Source organism: Mirounga leonina, unplaced genomic scaffold (assembly GCF_011800145.1).
Source record: "Mirounga leonina isolate KUSES-001 unplaced genomic scaffold, KU_Mleo_1.0 Mir_129, whole genome shotgun sequence".
In the NCBI taxonomy this organism is placed as follows: domain Eukaryota; kingdom Metazoa; phylum Chordata; class Mammalia; order Carnivora; family Phocidae; genus Mirounga; species Mirounga leonina.
Genome location: NW_023270323.1, coordinates 23,325,478 through 23,347,903, shown reverse-complemented (window position 1 = coordinate 23,347,903; position 22,426 = coordinate 23,325,478). Strand labels below are relative to the sequence as shown.

The window sequence follows — 22,426 nt, the reverse complement described above, 5'->3', positions numbered from 1 at the left end:
ACATAAAGATCCACTGAAAACTCAAAATACTTGTATTTCATTAAGATACAGTGCAATAAAACACAAAGGGAGAAAACGTAAGAGACAGAGTTTTGCCTTATAGTTATTATCCGGTCTCCCGTCTTGTCTTTCTGCTTATCAATATCTATGTGTGCACCAGTGAACTCCCGAATAGCATTAATATTACAGCCTCCTCTTCCAATCACTCTGGATATCACAGTTGACGGAACAGATACTTTCTTTGACCTGTTTAAAAGTTGCAAAGATAAATTAAGATTTATCATTAGTATCAGTGGTTATGATTAAAATATGAGGAAAGAGGCTTATACTAAGATACATTTCTGTAAATACAGAATAGATTATTGTTGAGTCAGCCTCTTCTATCTATTCTTACTCTAGGTGATAAAAGGCAACTAAGAGTGACAGAAGGGACAGACAGAGTGAGAGAGTGCGCGAGCATGTTACCACAGCTTCTTATCTCATTACCAAAGATGGTTTGGTTTTTTTGACTTTCATCTTTCATTAATATCTATAAAGCACGTATTATATAGACATGCACTGTGTTAATGCAAATATTAATGGCAAATAAGATAAACATAGGTTCCTGCCCACATATATTGACTATGTAGACAGCAAGTAGGAAAGCCACAACACCATGCCACGAGTGCTCTAATAGGGTATCATAAAGACACACTGGTTGGGGCACCTAATCCAGACTGAGGAAACAAGAAAGGCTTCTTGTGGGCACTTCCTGGGTGTTTGACTCACATTCTTTTTATTCTCTTAAAATTGAAAGGATGATATTAAAAATGCATTGTTTCCTTTCATTCTTTTAGAGGCATTATGATGATTATCCATCAACATGGAAACTCACTTAAAGGATGTTTCATCGTGTGAGGAAAGAGAAGAGCCTGCTGGAATTTTAAAAAAGCAAAACCCATCTAACATTTGCAAAATTGCTTTACAATTCTAAACATTCACATTTCAGAAAAGGTACATATACATTTCTGACCAGCCTAAATTAAAGGATGCTCCTAAAAGAAATACAGTATAATTCTCAATAAAGAGAATAAGCCAACTACGCTTTATTGAACAAGTAAATTATTTATTTAGAATCGTAGATTATTTTTTTTTAAAGATTTTATTTATTTATTTGACAGAGAGAGAGCACAAACAGGGGGAGCTGTAGAGAGAGGAAGAAGCAGACTCCCCACTGACCAGGGAGTCCGATGTGGGGCTCGATCCCAGGACCCTGGGATCATGACCTGAGCTAAAGACAGACGCTTAACTTACTGAGCCACCCAGGCGCCCCTAGAATGGTAGATTAAATAGTAAATTAAAATATTGTATTTTGGGGCGCCTGGGTGGCTCAGTTGGTTAAGCGACTGCCTTCGGCTCAGGTCATGATCCTGGAGTTCCGGGATCGAGTCCCACATCGGGCTCCCTGCTCAGCAGGGAGTCTGCTTCTCCCTCTGACCCTCCTCCCTCTCGTGCTCTCTCTCATTCTCTCTCTCGCAAAAAAAAAAAAAAAAAAAAAAAAAAATTGTATTTTTTAAAAGGTTAGCTATGACCCCTGCCCTTTAATACACATAACTAAGTTACTTGATAATTCCTTTTTCTCTAAAGGGCAAAATAGCGATCATTATTTTCAAATTAGTTAAGAATTTCTTAGTATACCACAGTATAAAATACATGCAGAAAAACTGCATTACCTTACTTTTGGATAGATAGTACTCTAATGTTGTGATTGATTTCAGTTAGTTTAACAGAGTGTGTATATGTGAATGAGTGTGTGTATATGTGAATGAGAGACAGAGACAGAGACAGATGAAGATAGAGATAGTGGCAGGGGGAGGCTTTGGTCAAAAATATGAAAGATTGGGATTAACAGGAATAAGTTTGGTTCATTATAGCTCTTATTTCAAATAATCAAAAGCTTACATTTTTGTTGAAATTTCTGGGAAGTTCTTTAGAATAGGTTATTAGAGATTTACAATAGATCCTCTGTGGTATCTTACCACCTTTTAGTTTGAGATACTGTTTTACTGTTTGATATATATAATTCAAAAAAGCCCAAACAAAATATATCCAAACATTTCAGTCCTAAAATCCTTTAAATAAAGGCATCCTGTGGTTTAAAGACAAGAATAGTTTGAAATCAATACTTACTCTTTCTTCAAATATTTACAAGTATGTAAAAGATACCACATACTGGGGCTCTCAGATTACAAAGTTGAGTAAGACACACTCTATCACCCTAAAGACTTTAAATTAGTTCTCTACCAAATAGCAATACCTGGGGGTCAAGCAAATACCACAATCATCCATGTAATTTTTTCGGAAAGTCTATGTACTTTTTATGTAAAATCTCCTAATTTTAGAAGTACTAATATCTACTTTTTTTTTCCCATCTAAAATACAGTGTACGCACACTATCTCTGTTGGCCAGATTCAGCCTTGGGCCACCAGTTCATTTGCAACCTTTGGGATAGTTGGAGGAATCTAAGGGTAAGGTGAACAACACCTCACATAAAAAGAATGAGAAAAACAATTAAAGAAACAATCACTCACCTTCTTACAACTTCCTTCCATCCTTCTTCCCTTTTTTGTCCACGCTTAGGACTTGCTACTGTTAACTTCCCATTTGGAGAGGAAAGGGGAGATGGACCAGATTTTGTGCAAGTAGACAGAGAATTACTGGTTACTTCATTGATAGTCTCTGACAATCTTTAACAGAGGGAGGAAAATACATTAAATATAGAACAAATGTAGAATTTTAAATGAAAGAGGCAATCTATTACATAATTTTATTCTTTTATTTATTCTTGGATAAATATAGTAAACAAATGAGTAACTTATTTCTCACTTTTCAATATTTAGCATAACATGAAGAGTCAATTAGAGGTCAAAATTAGCAGAGCTGAATTATAGTAATAACCCCTAAGAAACCATAATCAATACTTTTCATGGGCTAAAATTTAACAACCAAAATAAAGAAGTTACATAGTAAAAATAATTTTATCTTTCATTTTTAACACAAAACTTCAAAAATAGCCTATTATTCCATTAAAATGAAATTGTGACTTCTTTAGCACAAAGACAACCCTTGTTTAGCCAGTTGTTAATTTGCCTTTTTTTACTGAAAAATTCAGCAACAAAGAATTTCATGATGATACTGTAAATAATAAAAATGAAGATTGGAACTAACTTTATTGAAGCCTTGCCAGAAACAGATTTTCTCTCTTCCTTTGGAAATGTAACCAGAACTGATGGCTGCTTCTTGCTGGTCATAGTGGTGGTCACCACAGCAGGTGAATGATTGTCACTCTTTCGGCTGCTGTTGCTGTTACTACTTTCATCACTGCAGCTGGAAATCCTCATGTTATCACTGTCCCCACTCTCGCTGGTACTGCTGCTCTTGGACTCTCCATTTACCTTCTCTGGCTGACTATATGAGATTGGTAGTGGATCATCAAATATAATCTGAACATTTTCTGGAGTAATTTTATTTTTCCTGTTTTTCCTCTTTGAACTGGTTGTAGTTATGGTGTTATTTCTTTTACCATGGGAACCTGCCAAAGTTGTCCAGGTTGCAGATATACCTATGGTAGTAGTGGTTGTGGCACTTGGAGGCTCTGTCAAGACTTCAGGCTCATCTGTAAAAGTAGCAACACCAGCAATACCAAATTAGCAAGTTCTAAGCGTTTTTAGAGTATATTTAGCTTCAAGCACTTGAAGAACAATAAAGTCAGGAGTTACTTTGCAACTATTATCAATCATTCCAGCATTCATTAGTAATGAGACGGATATGACATCTATTCTCTCTGTGCTCAAGTCCTAAACAATGTATAGTAGGCAGTTATAAAAAATATTTTGGGGACGATTTGGGAAATATGAATATGTACTGTGTATTACAAATATTATTAAATTTTATGGGTGTAATGTTACTGTGGTTACATAAAATAATGTTCTTTTTCTGGGAAATACATATTTAAGTATTTAGTGCTGATACTGCATGGGGTGTCCAACTTACATGTAATCTGTTCAAAAAGAGAGGAAAAAAGATAAACTAAATTAATGTGCCAAAATGTTATAGGAATCTAGGTGACAGACAGGTGTTCATCCTACTATTCCATAAACTTTTCTATAGTTTGGACATTTTCAAAATCAAAAGGCTGGAGGAGAGGGAAATTACACACAAACACACACACACACATTGCATATATATTTGGTGGTTTAAAAGCAATGGTTTCTCCTCACAATATCTTCATATCAAATAATTGTTTAGTTAGAATCTAGTTAAAATAATTCCCTCATTTTGAGAAAAAATCTAAATATGGTTAGAGTAACAAATGATATTATGGAATTACTCTTAATTTTTTAGGTATTATAAAAGGTATTGTGATTATATAAGCACATGTCATTCCTAGGATACGTGTTGAAGTTTTATAGGTGCAATGTCAGAATGTCTGCAACTTACTTTTAGACAGCTTAGAAATAATATACATATATATTTAGAGAGAAAAAAATAAAGCAAATATGGTAAAATGTTTATTTTAAAAATCTAGGTGGAGGGTATTGAGGTATTCATTTTATCATTCTTTCAACTTGTCTGTAGCTTTGAAATTCTTGAAAATAGGGGCGCCTGGGTGGCTCAGTTGTTAAGTGTCTGCCTTCGGCTCATGTCATGATCCCAGGGTCCTGGGATCAAGCCCCACATCAGGCTCCCTGCTCCACAGGAAGCCTGCTTCTCCCTCTCCCACTCCCCCTGCTTGTGTTCCTGCTCTCGCTGTCTCTTTCTCTGTCAAATAAATAAACTCTTAAAAAAAAAAGAAATTCTTCAAAATAAAAAGCTAGGGAGAAGTCAATAAATGAAAATAGTGGATAAGTACTTCAAGGGCTTAATGACTTAGAAATCTACTTTTACCTTAAGTTATTGATATTTAAGGAAATATAATTTTGAATACAATGTATTACATGAATCAAAATAGATGGTAATTTAGAGAAAATACCTTCAACTTTATGTTTTTCTTTTTCTTGAGCAGCTTGGAGTTCAAAGTTCTCTTTATTTTTGGCTTCAATTTCTTCTAGTTTTCTTCTTTGTTCTTCCTTTTTCTTTCGTCTCTTTTCCTTTCTCTTTTCTCTTTTGGCAGCCAAAGCCAACCTCCGGCTTTCTTCTCTTAACTGTTAAAGGATCGATAAAACAGATTTACCTTGTAAAAAAAAAGTTTTCACATAATGTCATTTTATCATAAGGGAACTAGAATACCATAAAATTCGAAGTCATCTAGTTCAATTTATTGTTTGATCAAGATCATAGTCAAATCACTGTAAAGAGAAAATAATATTTTTAAATGTCAAGATCAAATTAATGATAAAAAACAATCTAATTTTAAAACGGAAGAATGATACATAGCTTCTTAATCACTGAATAAATGTAAATTAAAATAAGTTACCCTGTTTTGTTCATTAATTCTGCAAAATTAAAAAAGATATCATATATCAACAGAAGTTCGGGCAAATAAGTTCCTTCCCATACTGCTGTGGGTATAAATATTTATATTTTAGGAAAGGTAATTTGAAAGCCTCCTATGAAAATTACAAACTGTTTATCCTAAGAATTTATTCTATAAAATGACCATAGTGAAAAAATAATTTCCACTGCAAAACTGATTATAATGGCAAGTGGAAACAGGTAAATCCATCAATGCCAAGGGTAGGGGGAATAAATTAACAACAGTATACATTCATAAAATACGAGGCAGCCATTAAAAGTGTTATATACTTGGTAATATGCTCCCAAATTACACTGGTTAGAAGAAAAGAATACACACCGCAGACCAATGATCCCCCTTATTGGGAAAGGAACCCTTTATGCGGCTCTATTTGTAGAAATAGAGAAAAAAGGTGAAGAGGATACAAATCAAAGCTACTGACTAGAGTGGAGGATTGGAAGAAGGGTAGCAGAAAGATGGTGGCTTTCAATTTTACTTAATATAAGTTGTTCATTGTTTCTATTTGTGAAAATGGTTACTTTCATAGTCAAAAAATTAAGAATAAGTTTAAAAGTATAACATCTCTTAAAAGTGATGTTAACTATTAATTTTTCCTCTTTGATTCATAAAGTAAGAAAATCATCTTCAAATGCTTTCATTTCCATGTCCTCTATTAAATTTTCCTTTGATTCATAAAGTAAGAAAATCATCTTCAAATGCTTTCCTTTCCATGTCCTCTAAAAGACGTTTTCAAACTATGTACTTCCTGCCCATAATCCAGTGTTCTGTGTATTATGTGTGTGTGTATTTTAAATATATGTATCAAAACAATGACACATAGTTTATGGAAAATGTCACAATATCCTAACTAATGAAACCAGAGTCAAATATGGGCTCAAAAGGCTAATCACACTTTGTTTCATTTTTTAAGATTTTTTAAGTTTTTGCTTTTGCTAGACATTCCTGCCTTTTCAAATTATCCCTGTTAGATACCTGAAAGGTTTTGTCCACCTTGAAAGCTTTTACACCCTGGGGCAGTGCACCATAATTACATTCTTTTGGATGAGAGAAAAATCTTTTGTTCCTGAAAAGGGTAATAATTAAAGAGAATCTGTAGAACACTGATATTTTCTCAGGCAGAGGGATTTCAGGAAAGAATACAAATGGGAAGTTAAAGATCTAAACATTGTCTGCATGGTAGCCCTAGAAAGTTTTGCTAGTCCTCCAGAAGTAGACAAATTCCAGTCTGAAGACCAGTAAAAGAGCAGCTTTTCACCTTGCAGGACTGAGAAGAAAACTGGTGACCTTCACTCCCTTACACAGGAAGAGGAATAATATCTGACTGAAGCGTTTGAAAGAAGTAAGTAAGCATATGTGACTCTGCTCACTGGGCCTTGCTTAAATGGAGCTAGCTGCCTGCCCTCAGGAAACGTGCTTTCTATCTCTGAACTCCAGTGACGTTGTCCTGTCTGGATCTGACTTTGATGAAACGAACAGGTTAAGTGGAAGGGAAAGAGAAGGGTCTGTAGAAGTGGGTTGAACGGTATGCCAAGAAAAATATTTTCAAAGCAACTGTGGCCAAATAAAACATTTTATCTATATCATGTCTGTGGGGACAGAAAAGCCTTAGGAAAGGTATACAGGGGATCAGAATAACAAGTGAAGTTTAAGACTTTTGGTTAAACGTAAATGGGGTGCCTGGGTGGCTCAGTTGGTTAAGCGACTGCCTTTGGCTCAGGTCATGATCTCAGGGTCCTGGGACTGAGCCCCGCATCGGGCTCCCTGCTTGGCGGGAAGCCTGTTTCTCCCTTTCCCACTCCCCCTGCTTGTGTTCCCTCTCTCGCTATCTCTCTCTGTGTCAAATAAATAAATAAAATCTTAAAAAAAAAAAAAAAAAAAGAAAGAAAGACTTTTGGTTAAACCAGGATGGATTTTTAGATTTGCTGGATTTTTCTGTCTGGTGGTAGGAGGTCATTGTGACTGCTATCAAGGGGGAAAAGAACTATTTTAAGAATAGAAAAACTTAAATCAGAAAGCAGACCCATTTGGCCTAGATGTGGGTGGGGGTGATGGGCTAAGGTAGGTCTTAGTTTGTAGGTGCAGCTGGGTCTTAGGCATGCAAGTACCCTCAGGCCTTAGAGAGTTCCATCAGTGGAGGCTGGTCCTTTGACAATAGTAAGTTTGGATTATCAGACTCATAGTATATGAGTTCAGCCCTAAAGGCAAGGTATTTACTCTCTAAATCTTAAAGTTCTATGGCTAGTATTTGGGTAATCCCACAGATGTACTAACCCTTTCAACTCACTAAAAAGTGGAGCACAAATTCAGAGGTCCTAAGAAAACGCTTTCTGAAGGACAGATCTCAGACTATGGCTGTAAAAGAACCTACAAAGGCATGAAGGTCTCTAAAAAAAATTAGGCAGAATTAAAAATATAGATACACATTTATTAAGAGGCATCATAAGTTTGCAGGTGGTATATAAAACTAACAATTAGATGAGATCACCAAAGGGAAAAAGTTATTAACTATATGAATGTGTATTTATGTGTGTGTATTATATATGTAGGAGGGAGATATCCAAAGGAAGAGCAAATGAGACTTTAGGAAGGCATAATCAGATAGAGGAAGACAATCAAGAGAAGATGGCTTCAGTGAGAAGAGTTTTATGAAGGAAAGTGATCAACACTGATAAGTTTCATTAAGTATCAGTAAGAACTGAAAAGAGGTAATAAAATTTGGCAGTTAAGATGCCATTGGTGATCCCTTTATAGTTAGTTCACTGGAGTAGTGGAGGAGTAGGCAAGTGATCCTGGGCTGAGGACTATAAATTTTAAAAGTAGAGTCAACAAGACATAGATTATTCTCTTAAAATATCTGGAGAAGGAAAGCAAAATACTAAGTCTGAGGTAAAGTCTCATTATAATAGTTACCTTGATTAAGTTGTAGGCAGAGGGTAGGAGTTAGTGAAACTGCAGACACTAAAGATAAAAGAATATGCGGGAGGTGGTAACAACTGATACTAAGATCCCAAAGAGAACAGATGAAAGCAGAATAAACCATGAAGATTCAAGGAAGTCTGGAGGTACAGAAAACAGGGTTAGAAATTCAGTCTACATCCTCTATTTTTTCATGGTACAAACCTAGACCTCATTTCACTTACTGGGGAACTGCTATATGTTTCTGAGTATATATGGGGGAGGGTAGAGGCTTTGAAGAAAAGAGTCAAGTTGTAGAATAACCTCACTGTGGAAAAGGAAAAGGCCCTAACTCAACTGGTGATTTCTAATTGAGGTTTCAGGAAACAAAGTGATCTTTGAGAGTTAAGCTTTTTAAGATGAGAATTTTAGAATCTGGGGAGAGGCAGTCCAGACTAAAGAAATACCATCTGCAAATTTACATATATGAAAGTAAACGAGATAATGCAAGCTGGAGAAAACCATAATGAGTGATGAGCCTGGAGAAGTAGTAAGCTAGGAGGACCTGAATGTTTGGCTTTTCCCATGCAGACAATGAAGAGAGACTGAAAGTTTTTGAGGAGGGTGTAAGGTAATCCCACCTGTGTATAAGAAAACTATGGGAACTGTGGAAAAGTTACATTGGAATGGAGAAGGATTAAAATGAAGGCAAAAGGTGACAGAGACAAAAATATTTATTTATATAGGGAGACCATTAAGAAGCCCACTGCAATACTTCAGGTGAGGAATGGTAACTGAGAGGAGAGGATGGAACAGAGGCTCATAGAGTGACTGCCAAAGCTCAATTAAAGGTAACGATGATGATGACAATGATATGGTTTAATATGTGGAGGGTTTAAATGTACCAGGCACTGGATTAAGTTAATTTACTGCATGAATTCATTTGATGGATATAGGGAATGAAATGAGCAGCTGAAAGTGATAGCAAGATTTCATTACTTACTCATGAGTAGTGATACCAATAACAGAAAAAGAGGTCAGGGAGGATCAGGGGAAGGGAAGGGCAGGATCCAACAAAAATTAATTGGTAATTTGCTATGTACTAAACATGGTTCTAGTCTTGGAACTAATCAGTAGACTAGATAAAATATCCCTACCCTCATGAAGCTTATAAAACGTAACATTTAGTTGGGTGGGAGGGGAGGCACACAGATGACAAACATAATAAATACATTACACAGTTTTCAAAAAGGTGTTAAGTACAATATAAGATACTAGAGAAGGGGAAGAGAAGTGTGTATATGGGGACAGGTAAGGGGTTTTGATTTTGGAGTGGTTTTTTTTTTTTTTTTTTTTTTTGAGAGAGAGTGAGGAGGTGGGGTGGGGGCAGAGGGAGAGGGAGAAAGAACTTACCCAGGCTCACTGCCCAGCACCGAGCCCGACACAGGGCCTGATCTTATGACCTGGAGATCATGACCTGAGCTAAAAAATCAAGAGTTGGATGTTTAACTGACTGAGCCACCCAGGAGTCCCAAAGGGTTTTGATTTTTTTTTTTTTTTTAAAGATCTTATTTATTTATTTGACAGAGAGAGACACAGTGAGAGAGGGAACACAAGCAGGGGGAGTGGGAGAGGGAGAAGCAGGCTTCCCGCGGAGCAGGGAGCCCAATGTGGGGCTCAATCCCAGGACCCTGGGATCATAACCTGAGCTGAAGGCAGACGCTTAACGACTGAGCCACCCAGGCGCCTTAAGGGGTTTCAATTTTAAACAGGGTGATCAGTGTAAGCCTGATTTAAGTGAATGTCTAAAAGATTGGAAGTATTTCAGGAAAAGAGGACAGCCAGTACATAAGCTTTATGTTCAAGGAGGCCATTGTGGCCGAGACTAGTAGAAAATGACTTCCTAAGAGAGTATCAGAAGTCTTGATCACCTAAGGCCTGGCAGGGTGTTTTAAAGACTTTATCTTTTACTCTGAGAGAAATAGCACGTAGGGTTTGAGCAGAAGAGTGATACGATTTGATTTAAAGGATTTAAGAGGTTGAAGAATAGACTGCCAAGCACTGATGGAATCAGGGAGGTCAGTTAAATTACTACTGGGTAATACAGGTAAAAGACAGTATTAATGACTTGAACCAGGGTGAAAAGTGATTAAAAAAAAAAGTGACTAGGATTCTAGATATAATTCTAAGGCAAAGGTAACAAGATTTTCCAACACAGTGGAGGATAAGAAGGAATCAACAATGACTTCAAGGCTTTTAGCATAAGCAATTACAAGACAGAGTTGTGGGTCTGGGGTAGGCAAAGATCAGGAGTTGACATTTGGACACAACTATGAGATCTCTAATTGGTATCCAAATGGACAGGTTGAGTAGCTAGTTGGATATGAGACTGGAGTTTAGGGAAGAGGTCTGTGCTAAAGATATATATTTGGGATCAGCTGGTATATACTTAAATTTAAGAAGCAGAATGAGATGACCAGTGCACGAAGATGATCATGTAAAGAGCTAAGGGCCTTGCCAACTAAGGGAGGAGAAAAGGAGGAAGTAGTAAAGGAGACATAGAAGGACCATCCAGGGAGGCAGGAGAAAAGCCAAGAGTGTGCAGAGCAATGGAGATCAAGTGAAAAGAGTACATCAAGTGTTACTGGGCTTAGTGAGATAAGGATAAAGAACTGAACACTGCATTTGGCTACATGAAAGTCACTGGGGACCATAAAAGCAGTTTTGTTGGGGTTGTGAGAGTAAGAGCCTGACAGGAATAGATTCGAAAAGGATGAAGAATTTGGGGCACCTAGGTGGAAGAGTTGGTTGAAACCAACTCCTGGTTTCTGCTGAGGTCTTGATCTCAGAGTTGTGGGATTGAGCCCCGTGTTGGGATCCACACTCAGCATGGAATCTGCTTGGGATTCTCTCTCCCTCTCCTTGCCCCTTCCGCTTATGCTCTCTCTTCCTCAAATAAATAAATCTTAAAAAAATAAAAAAGGATGAAGAATTGGAAATAACTAAAATAGATGAGTTTGCTGTCATTGTTTAGCTGCAAAGGGGAGCAAAGGAATGGGCTTGTAGCTGAAAACTGGGAAGAGGGAGTTGGAGGAATCAAAAGGATTTTTAAGGCTGGAAACTAAGCTTATATGATGATAAGAATGACCCAAGAGAAGAAGAAAAATGATATAGGACAAAGAAAAAAGAATTGCCACAATGTTTTTGAGTAAGGGAAACCAGATCTAGTTCACTAGATGGACTGGTTGCAAAAAGTTTACTTAGTAAATGGGAGGAAGAATATGGATAGAAATTCGTGGGTGGGGAAAGTCTGACAGTTTACTTCTGATGCTTCAGTTTTCTCACTGATGTAGAATGCAAGGTCATTAACTGAGGGTGAAGGAGAGGATGTATTGGAAGTCAGAGGATAACAGAAAAAGTAATAATGGTCTAGACGAGTGGGAGAATGAATTAAATTAGGGAAATACAGTGTAACTACTAGGCAGCATTAAAGAATTTATTGTCACCCATTTAAAGTAAAATTCATCAACAGGGTTGAATTCTTTTTCCTACACATTTAGTTACTAGGATACAGGTAAGAATAAGAAGAAAGAAAAGAGTAAGGAACAGCAAAGAATGGTAGGATAGATGAATCCTACAATATATTGGTAGGCAGTGTTGTCTGGATTGTTGGAGGGGGAATTCCAGAGGGAGTAAAGCTGAAAAGATGATCAGAGAATGAAATGTATAAAATTAAGATCGTGGAATTGGCATATTAAAAGCTTCAGGTGATGGCAAAAAAACCCAACTGAAAACATCTAATAGGAATATTTTAAAAATATACCCTATACAGCTCCCTAAAAGGTAATGCAAGTTTACAAAGGAAAAAGTAGGGGAAGAAACAATAAGTAATAAAGTGGAGGGGTGAAACAAATATATCAAAAATACAGACCAACAATATCCACTAAGGATACCAACAGCCATGAGTATAACCTAGTCGTTAATACCCTAAAAGAAGAAACAATTAACTGCAAGAGAATTCCACAGTTTGACCAGATAAAATGCTCCAAAGCAAGGATTCTTTCACATAATAAATGCTCAGTAAATAAATGTTTGCTGAACAAGGATAAGGGAATCTGATAAATATAATGGGTAGTATTTTCAGCAGCAGTTTTTATAAACCTATTAACCCAAATTTTCAAATTAGGAAGGCTGATCAAATAAGCACTTTTATATAAGCAATAAATTACCTATACAGAACATGCAACTTAGACCAGACAAAACCAACTCCAGTGATGTTCCTAAATCAGATATGGTGGAGCCAGAATACACTGTTTCAAAGGCAAAAAAACAAAGTGTATTTTCCCAGATACAAGTCATAAGTAAAAATAAGTGAACCAAACCCTATCAGATCTCAGTCTGGTAATTTTTATTTTTTTAAAGATTTTATTTAATTGACAGAGAGACACAGAGCAAGAGAGGGAACACAAGCAAGGGGAGTGGGAGAGGGAGAAACGGGCTTCCTGAGGAGCAGGGAGCCTGACATAGGGCTCGATCCCAGGACCCTGGGATCATGACCTGAGCCGAAGGCAAACACTTAACGACTGAGCCACCCAGGTGCCCCAGTCTGATAATTTTTCAAATAGAAATACTGGTCTAGAAGGTAAGAAGAACCTCCTCTGTAATCTAGAATTTTATCTCTATACCACCCCTATTCAAAACTGTAAAGTACCAGTGCATGCAAAAGAATCAATTTACATCTAATTAGTTTATTTATTATTTTTTATTTATTTTTTTAAAAGATTTTTATTTATTTTTTGACAGAGAGAGAGAGAGAGAGAGAGAGACAGCGAGAGAGGGAACACAAGCAGGGGGAGTGGGAGAGGGAGAAGCAGGCTTCCCTGCCGAGCAAGGAACCCGATGCGGGACTCGATCCCAGGACCCTGGGATCATGACCTGAGCCGAAGGCAGACGCTGAATAGCTGAGCCACCCAGGTGCCCCTAATTAGTTTATGATTAAGAATTATTTATCACTTTGAGTTTTAATATTGTGGAAAAATATGAAATGACATTTGAAAGAAGTTGCTTTTGACTTGCTTTAAATCTGAGGTTCTTGAAAGCATTAACATTAAGGTTAAGAAATATTGCAAAGAATTCAAGGAAATGACACTTGCGTTGTTGATAATAGTAGGAAAATATTCTAGAAGTATCAAATTTAAAATATATTGACTCAAGTGAAGAAACTTATTCTATAAAAATAAAAGCACCAAAATATAAGGAAATATGTATAAGGATTTTCATTGTAACATTATTTGTAGTGACAAAAAACTGGAAACAAACTTACTACGGAGTACATTCTGCAGTTATTTAAAGCACTATCAACTGACAATATCCATCAATTACTGGGAGAGGGAAAAGCAAGTATTAGAGTAATGTGTTCACATGATTCTTTTTTTAAAAAAAAGTGCACCATCTCCATATGTGTGAATATTCATTCGCTCAAGAATTACCTATTGAGCGCCTATGACATACGAGCCACCATTTTGTGGTACATGCATTGTAGTGGTAGAGTCAAATAAGATAACTAAATAAAATACAGTATTTAGAATGTTACACAGTGAAAATAGAGAAGGGAAGAAGAGTAGTAAGAGTGTTTGTGGAAGGGAGACTAAAAAAAGAGGCAAATGAAGGGACATTTAAGGCAGACGGCACAGAAAGAGCAAAAAGAGGATGGTCAGTATGGATGGAGCTAAGTGACCAAAGAAAGTAATAAAAAAATATATATATAAGATCTGGGAGGTGTAAGAAGTATCGTGGGTGGGCAGATCACGTACATTCTTAAAAGGTAATTGTAGAGGTGTAGACTTCAGTTACCATACCAGGTTTTTAACTTTCGTTAAATGTTACAATGGTGACATATGCTTTTCTTTAGTTATCTTTGCATATTTCAGTTTAAACTGAACACACTGTAATAAAGAAAAAAACTGAAGTTGATTGAGAACAGATATTTTAAAAAAGATGTCTCCTATAAATTGCTTCCTGACTTTATAATCTATAGGTATGCAATAAATTCCTAGATGTATTTACTGTAATGTATAAATATCAAGGCATGAAAAAATTAAAGATTTTATGTAAAAACAGATACGTATGTCTCAGCTATAGAAAGGATGCTTTCTAGATTTATAAAAATGCAAAAAGAAACAGTATCATGAAATAACTTAAGAGACAGGAGAGTTCTAAGATGTAAAAATAGGAGAGTAATGCCAAAACAGGATATTATAATACTTTGGGAACAAAGAACCAAGAGGTAGGTTATGTTCAATTAAGAGTAGGAACCTGGGAATTTGGAATGAAAAAAAAAACTGGGTTCAAACCCTACTATAGCGTAAGCAAGTTACTTAATTTCCCACAGATTTAGTTTATCCATCTGTAAGAGGAAGGTAGTAATATTTTTTAGTGAGAAGACTAAAATAATACATATTTTATCATACAACTTGGTCTTATTATACTGCTTGGTATTTAGTAGGCATTAAATAAGTATAAGACTGAATATGAAAATAGGTCAAGTAATTGTTATAATGATTATAAATATCTACCTCTCAATGTGCTCACATTCTTTTAAAATTTCAAAATGGCCAAAAAACTAATTTGTTTGATCGGAATTTAAACCAGATCTTTTTAAATGAAGAACCTCCAATATTAAATATATTTTCTGAAAAATAAGTGTATTTTCACATTTAAATTAGAATAAAATCTTTAAAATAATTCATTTTTTGTTTATGTAAGTTGAAATTTATAGTTTAACAAAGTCAGCAAATACACTAAAAAAGAAGGGAACTGACTCAAGTCAAAAAGTTAAAATTATCACTGGATAGCCTTTATAAATTTAAACAGTACTTGTTAAGTTTCATAGCAGTTAAAAAATTTTTATAGCATTTTTAACCTTTTTATAAAAGATGAAATATGGCAGAATATGTATCCCAACTCTTCTCCTGCTGTGATTACTATTTGTATTACATTCTAGAATATAGAGTCACTAATAGGAAGGGGGAGAAAGGAGCTACAGGATTGTCAAAACCAAATGTTGTTTATAGTATTTTACTCCCTATGGAAATAGATGGGAATGATGCTGTTCTACCTGAAAGAGAAAAGTATAAGACAAATCATCCATTTAAAAAATGTACTCATTAAACATTCCACCAAGTGGTTGTAATTCACTGGTTGGTTATGTGATGGTAATGCATTCGGTACGTCTGATAAATCTGTTGGCAATAAATTACAAGGTCTAGGATCAATGAAAGATCAATTTGGATGGGGATTAAGAGATCATTCTTTGAGGTAAGACTAAACTTGATTATTGAGGTTAGGTTTTCTGACTTCCAGATCAATGCAATTCCTATAATAAAATTTTGTTAATTTGATTACAAAGAAAGTTATTTTAATGATATTTAAAATAGTCATAATTCTCTCTACCTGAGCCAAACTTGGGAGGAAAAAACATGTGCATTGGTTAAAGCAAAAACAAAATGAAATAAAACCAAAAAACAATAGATTACAATTAGGGGGAAGGCAAAAGAGGAAAAGGAACTTTTTATATGTAAAGGTTATCATTACCTTTTCCAAGTCTAACTCCTCTAATAAAATGCTGGCATTTTTGTTTGCTTCAGCAGCCTGTCTATCTTTGGCTTGTACTATTGATTCCATACAAAGATGACACTTCTTCAGCATCTCCTAAAATAAAAAATTAAGATGTTTGCAGCCTCAAAAAACAATTCACATTTAGAGAGATTCCTGAAAACACGATGATAATTAAGGTACTTGAATGAACATAAGCAATAAAAATTAGTGGTAGGGCAAAAAAGGGTACAATTATAATACGAATGGTGTATATTTTTTAAGTTTATTTCTTTATAATCTCTACATCCAACATGGGGCTCAAACTCATGATTCTGAGATCAAGAATCTCATGCTCTACTGACTGAGCCAGCCAGGCACCCTGGTATATGTTTTTTAAAATACACAAGCAAAGAGCCTCTACTGTCCTTCAAAATAATATCCATTTGACTGGTACTTTGGAAACTAAAATTATTTACTCCTAACATTTCAATGGAAAAAATCATAGAGCAAACAGAGCTGCAATACTTTATGCCAGCTGGTCAATGGGCTAAAGGAGAAGGTCAATGTCAACAAAAAAATGGGTTTAAAAAATGTTAAAGTACTTAATTGGCAGTAATTGTTCTCAAAGATTTAAGCTTTGTTGCTACAACTTCATGTGCAAGAATCGCCCTTAAAGAAATCATAGACATGGGTACTTACATACTTTTCTCAGTGATTTCATTCTTAGAACACACTACTTAACAGGAAAGGGCTACTTCCCTATTGAGACTAACGCCTTATTTTTTATCTCCCCACCTCTCCAAAAAACAAAACAAAACAGGAATGTTAATTATCACAGAGGAATGTACAGGCAGGGAAGACAGTGAATTAGCTGTGTTAAATAAAATCCATGAAAAAAAGAGTGCTCACTATTATGTAGTAGAAAGACATTTTTGGATTCATTGACCTCTTTGCATTTTCAGAGCCATGTCTTAGGATTTTATTCAAACCTAAGTATAAACCCCAAGTCAAAACATCACCAGGGGAATATCCCAATTAGATGTCTAATAGGATTTATTTAACCTTCTTTACTTTTCCTGCAAAAATTCTGGCCAATTCATTCTTAAGCTGACAATTACTCCAATACTGAAGACATTAAAGTTTTCTTGCCCATGACTGTAAATAGAACTACGCTCAGTTTTGTTTAGGTATTTAAAAAAAAAACCTACTGGGCTTGTTCCTCTCAGAAAAGGTTATCAATTTGGATATACATATATATATAAATTACAACACTGATGAATAATGACAATATTTGCTTTAGATTGTTTAGTGTTTACATAAAAATTTAATTAGTTCAAGTACTATTTAAAAAATAAAATTCTATTACAGAGACTGTTTTATTGCTTTTTTAGGTAAGTAAATAATCTGAAGCATCTATGAAATAGAATAGTTCATCTCCAAATACTAGATAAATGAAAATTGCTATATACACATATTATTGCTTAGACTAAGGCTTTTTTCTTAGTGCGAGACACACACATATATATGTATATATGTGTATGTATACAAGTGTGTGTGTGTGTGTGTGTGTATAACCAAATGGGATCCCTAACTCATATAGTGGGATGAGTTTAATCAGTATTATTACCTTATCAGTGATGGTTGCTATGTATCTCATACATTCAGAATCTGATGGAAACTGATTGACTTCTTTGACTAAGTAGCGCACCACCTTCACATGACCCTAAAAAATAGATACCAATGTCAGATTGAAAACAAATTCTAACAGGATTCAGTATATCTACAGTCTGTCTTATCTAAGATTACTTTGACATCAGTGCCACAAAATAAAGTCTTAATTAGATATTATTTGCACTGTAAATGAAAAAGAGACAGACTTTGGTTCTGATAAGTTAAATCTACACTGTTCATTTTCATCCCATCCTCCAAGTAGTACAGAATAACCTGACCTAAAATTCTAAACAACAATTAATAAAAAACCAATAAACCAAAAATCAGTATGAAGAAATGGGGGTATGTCTGAAAGAAAAAAAAAAACAAAAACAAAACCTCATTTGTTTCTAGCTAACTCATAAGTGAGCATCCTAATTCTAAGCATTAAAATAGTAGAAATAACAATTTTGTTCTTTATTTCAGATAAAAATGGAATGTACAGCACTGTACTAGAAGCATAAGAGGAATAAAATACACTTTCCTAAAACATGAGCTATGATTATATTATTCACAGTTCACTAAGCTCAAAATCCTTAGACCAGTGCTCAAGAGACTCTAACTTTCTCCAATCTACACTATTACTCTCTGAACACAACGCCTACAAATTAGCCAGTCTGGTTAAACAGACTGTGTCCTATATTTCTCTATCTCTTCCTTTCCACCACCTACATCTTTTTAAATTATTCCTATCTTTTAATGAATAGTTCAATGCCATTTGCATCATTCCTTGCTATCTCGCCAACACTTCTACAGTATTTAAATTATATGGGACACCTCACACAGTTACCTGACTTTGTGTGTGGATCTTACCTCCCCAATTAAATTCTACATTTCTTAAAAAGTGCAACTGCTGCACTCTGTACAATGTAATATCCCAACCATTACAGTAGCACATGGTAAGGTACTAAAAAAATAATGGAATGAATACAAAAGAATATAAAAGATGAACACTGTTCTTAAGGAACTACATCTATTTGGAAGGATAAGATATATGCATGTTAGAGTAATAACAAGACAATTTTAGTCAAAATGAATGACAGAAATAACATTGCAGAACTTCTACAACTTTTAGGTGATTAAGTATCTTACTGTGAGATCAAATAGAATTGGAAGAGTTTCTGCAGAAGGGGAGATTTAAACTATACCCAAAGAATGAATAACTCTGGAAATGAGGAAGGACATGAGTATTTCTGAGATGAGAACAAAGGTGATGTGAGAGACAGCAACAATGAAAAGACCAAGCAAGGAGAAGACTCTCCACATCAGGGACTCATAATGGGAGATGAGCTTGAAGAGCACTAGCTTTATGGTGGCTGTGAATAACAAACTAAGATTGGATTTCAAAGGATGACAAAAAAGGAAAAGGTTCTAGAAGAGGATACTAACATAGTGGAGAGGTTAGGAAGATTAACTTGATAACGATATATTAGCTTGCTTGGAGAAGAGGTAGACAGATAGTCAATGATAAAGCATAAGTTTGACTGGTGGGGAAAAAAACATACAGAGTGTCTAGGTAGTCTAGAAAACCTAGGGAAGAGGTGGTATAAAGCACAGGAGCCAGAGAGAATTATAAGAGAAAAAGGAGAAAGATGATTTTTTGCAATTATATATTAAAAGTTTTCAATACAACAAATAATTTGTAATCTACCAAGGGATTTTACCTACCTGCCTCAAAATGACAAGGCTTAAAATTATAAACCCTAAAATAGTAACCCAGTTTTCCCAGTAACAAATTAAAACTGCATTTAAGAGACCAACCAAATCATTAAATGAAATTACTTATACACAGCTCTGTGCTATGCATTATAGGAAGAAAAACAAAGTTTCTCTTTCACAAAATTTATTTCTACTTCTGAATGTAGTTTGTTCGATTTTCAGTCATTTCAAAATACTGGTAGCTGGGTTTTCATTATTTAATTCTCTTATTCCTAGTAATTAAAGCAAATGATTATAAATAAAATCAATTTAAGTTAATTTTTTCCCTGCTGTGCTAATACAAGAAAACATTCATCCGTAAGTAGTAAGTTACTCTTAACTGGATTTACATTTTGTGAAAGATTAAGTTTGCAACTAGATTTGGAAAATACTTAGAACAACTTTTTACAAGTTTACTTAGCTTTATCAATATCAACATTAATGGTTTTTCTGGGATACCTGTATCTACCTTTCAAGTGTTGCCATCAACACTGAAACACATCAGTGTTTATTTGCATATTATTTTACCACTTTCATAGTAATCACTAAACTATACACCTTCTAGCCTAAGTGAAAAACATTCAAGTGAATGAGGATGAAAGACTTCTACCTTCCTAAATGCTGCCATAAGAGGAGTTATCTTGCGGTTGTCTGCTGCATCCACATCTGCACCTGCTTGCACCAGTAACTGAACCACATCAAGATGTCCACCATTTGCTGCTAGCCACAATGGAGTGTTCCCCTTCTTGTTACGTACATCAATGTGAGCTCCTCTAAATGAATAACACAGATGTCATTGTTTAAAATGAAATGGAATGACAGAAATAACAATAAAAATCAACTATAAAATTATGAAAAATATTCTATGAAAATTAAAAATTACAATATTGAGGGACTAAAATACATTCTTCTCTCAAAATTACAAAGAATTTCTAATCATCAAATTTAAAAGTCATCAAACTAAAAAATAATATACTAGTAATTGCTTTTCTTATTTTAAAAATAATAACTGCGTAATTCTGAGTTTCAATCCTGAGAAAATGTGAATTTTATTTAGTAAAAAATAAAAAAGTACATCCTGTTAATAGCATAATCGATACATTAAATAAACAGTATGAAAGAGACATAAACAGTATCCTACGAGGCACTTGTATCTATTTCATATTACTTGTATGCATGTATTTGTATTATGTGGCTTCCGAAAAGAATGAATCTAAAAATAACATGCAGGTTTAGCACACAGTGGGCATCATGGTAAGTAAGACTCAAGGTGAATAACAGGTGACAGGAGCTACTACTAAATACTACTGCTTAGGACACCATGCAAATGTCTTCAAGACTGTTAAAGTAGGAAATCCAAGTACGCAGACAAGCATCTCTGGAAGACTGGCAGGCAACTTCTAAGTGACTGAAAGCAGGAATTCTCCTGGATTCTTTCTGATACCTTGAACAGTTCCAAAACTGTCACTTAAAAGCCCTGTTATTTAACCAAACAAAAAACAAGAAAAATCAGCAATAAACCTTAGACTGCTGCTAGGCTTTTAAGATTTCAAGTGATACTCTTTTTCGAAAACTCAAACTGTGTGGGAGATGTGAATATGGAGGACAACAGCTGGATGTTCAAACAGCTTATTATAGTGCTTTAAAAGTATATACACACCCAAGAAAAGAAGAAAAGAAGTATTTTTAGGTTGCACTGAAATAAATCAGACAATGTAGCATAGCTCTGGATAGGTGGGAAATAACAGAAGTAGGTCTAAAAAATAAAACAAAACATGCACTTGTAGTTTATAGAGGAAGTAATCACATTTGATTTTTTAATAGTACAATATGACCAGAGAGAATAGAAATCACTAGTAACACCACAGTCACGTATGAAGAGTATGGTAATATCATACCTGCCAATGAGAAGCTCACAGAATTTATAATGCCCTTTATCTGCTGCTATGGTTAAAGCTGTATCTCTCGAAGAGGGCACTGGAGGGGCATTAACATCAGCACCTTTATCCAAAAGAACTCGGCCCACCTCTGCATATCCACCAGAGGCAGCTTCCATTAGTGGTGTGAGGCCAGTCTAGGTTTAGTGAAAACAACAACAACAACTACACATAAGAGACTGAAAAGAGCTAAAATGTTTAAAGAACAATCTGGGGAGCAACATGATACAGTCGTTGCAAAGACTGACAACTAAATTTCAGCACTGACACCACTAGCCTGAGTTACAGTGTGATCTACTGAACGATATTCTATGCAATGCCAGTTTATTGTGAAAAAAAAAAATTGTGTAAGATGAAAGCACTTGGCATATAACTGGCGTTAATCAATGTTTCCTCTCTTCTTTCCTAATAGTACATATTTTCTAGCTGATAACCCTAATGTCATTATTACCTATAAAAATTTATTGAGGTATTTTCAAGAGTGCTTGAATACACAGAATGATTTCTGATTAAATACATGTAAGATAAATATGTTACTAGAAAATAATAATATAATTAGCATAATGCTACTGTACACCTTAAATATTAAAGCAATAAATCCATGTATAAATCTCAGACTTTTTCTTACCTTAGCTCTGTGTTCCACATTTGCTTTTCTATCAAGCAGAAGACTAACCACTTCAGTCCTTCCTTGGAAGCAGGCTAAGGTAAGGGCAGTGTTCCGATTGGTTTCTATTTGAGCATTTATGTCAGAGCCCATGTCTAACAGGAGCTTAACAGCAGCTGTGTGCCCATTCATAGCTGCTAACATCAGAGGAGAAATGCCCAATTTGCTACCAGTTCTGGGGGTGGAGGTATGGGGAGAACAAAGGGAAAGAATAAAAATTTTAAATTTCCCAGAAAAATTGGATGAACTCTAGAGAATTCTATTTCAGGATTTATTTAAGATTCTTTATTTTACAGGATTATTTAAAATAATAATTTTTCTCAGCCCTAGTAAGTCTGTGAGATACTACCAAGACTCCACTAGAAATCGTTTACCACCTTAGAACTAGAATACTTTCTGTATCTCAT

The 22,426-nt window shown here is 35.1% G+C and overlaps 1 protein-coding gene across 4 annotated transcripts in view; it reads right to left on the bottom strand.

The window, feature by feature from the left end:
- Positions 1–22,426, bottom strand: part of ANKRD17 (ankyrin repeat domain 17) — a 161,562-nt gene that overhangs the window by 16,282 nt on the left and 122,854 nt on the right. For all 4 annotated transcript variants that reach the window (XM_035004815.1, XM_035004816.1, XM_035004818.1 and 1 more), the window contains 9 exons: positions 21,981–22,194; positions 21,314–21,489; positions 20,026–20,188; positions 17,635–17,730; positions 16,005–16,121; positions 5,013–5,184; positions 3,209–3,656; positions 2,572–2,727; positions 97–246 (listed from right to left, as the gene is read on the bottom strand). In XM_035004815.1, the coding sequence (XP_034860706.1) occupies positions 97–246; positions 2,572–2,727; positions 3,209–3,656; positions 5,013–5,184; positions 16,005–16,121; positions 17,635–17,730; positions 20,026–20,188; positions 21,314–21,489; positions 21,981–22,194 (1,692 nt within the window). The remainder of the gene's footprint in view (positions 1–96; positions 247–2,571; positions 2,728–3,208; positions 3,657–5,012; positions 5,185–16,004; positions 16,122–17,634; positions 17,731–20,025; positions 20,189–21,313; positions 21,490–21,980; positions 22,195–22,426) is intronic.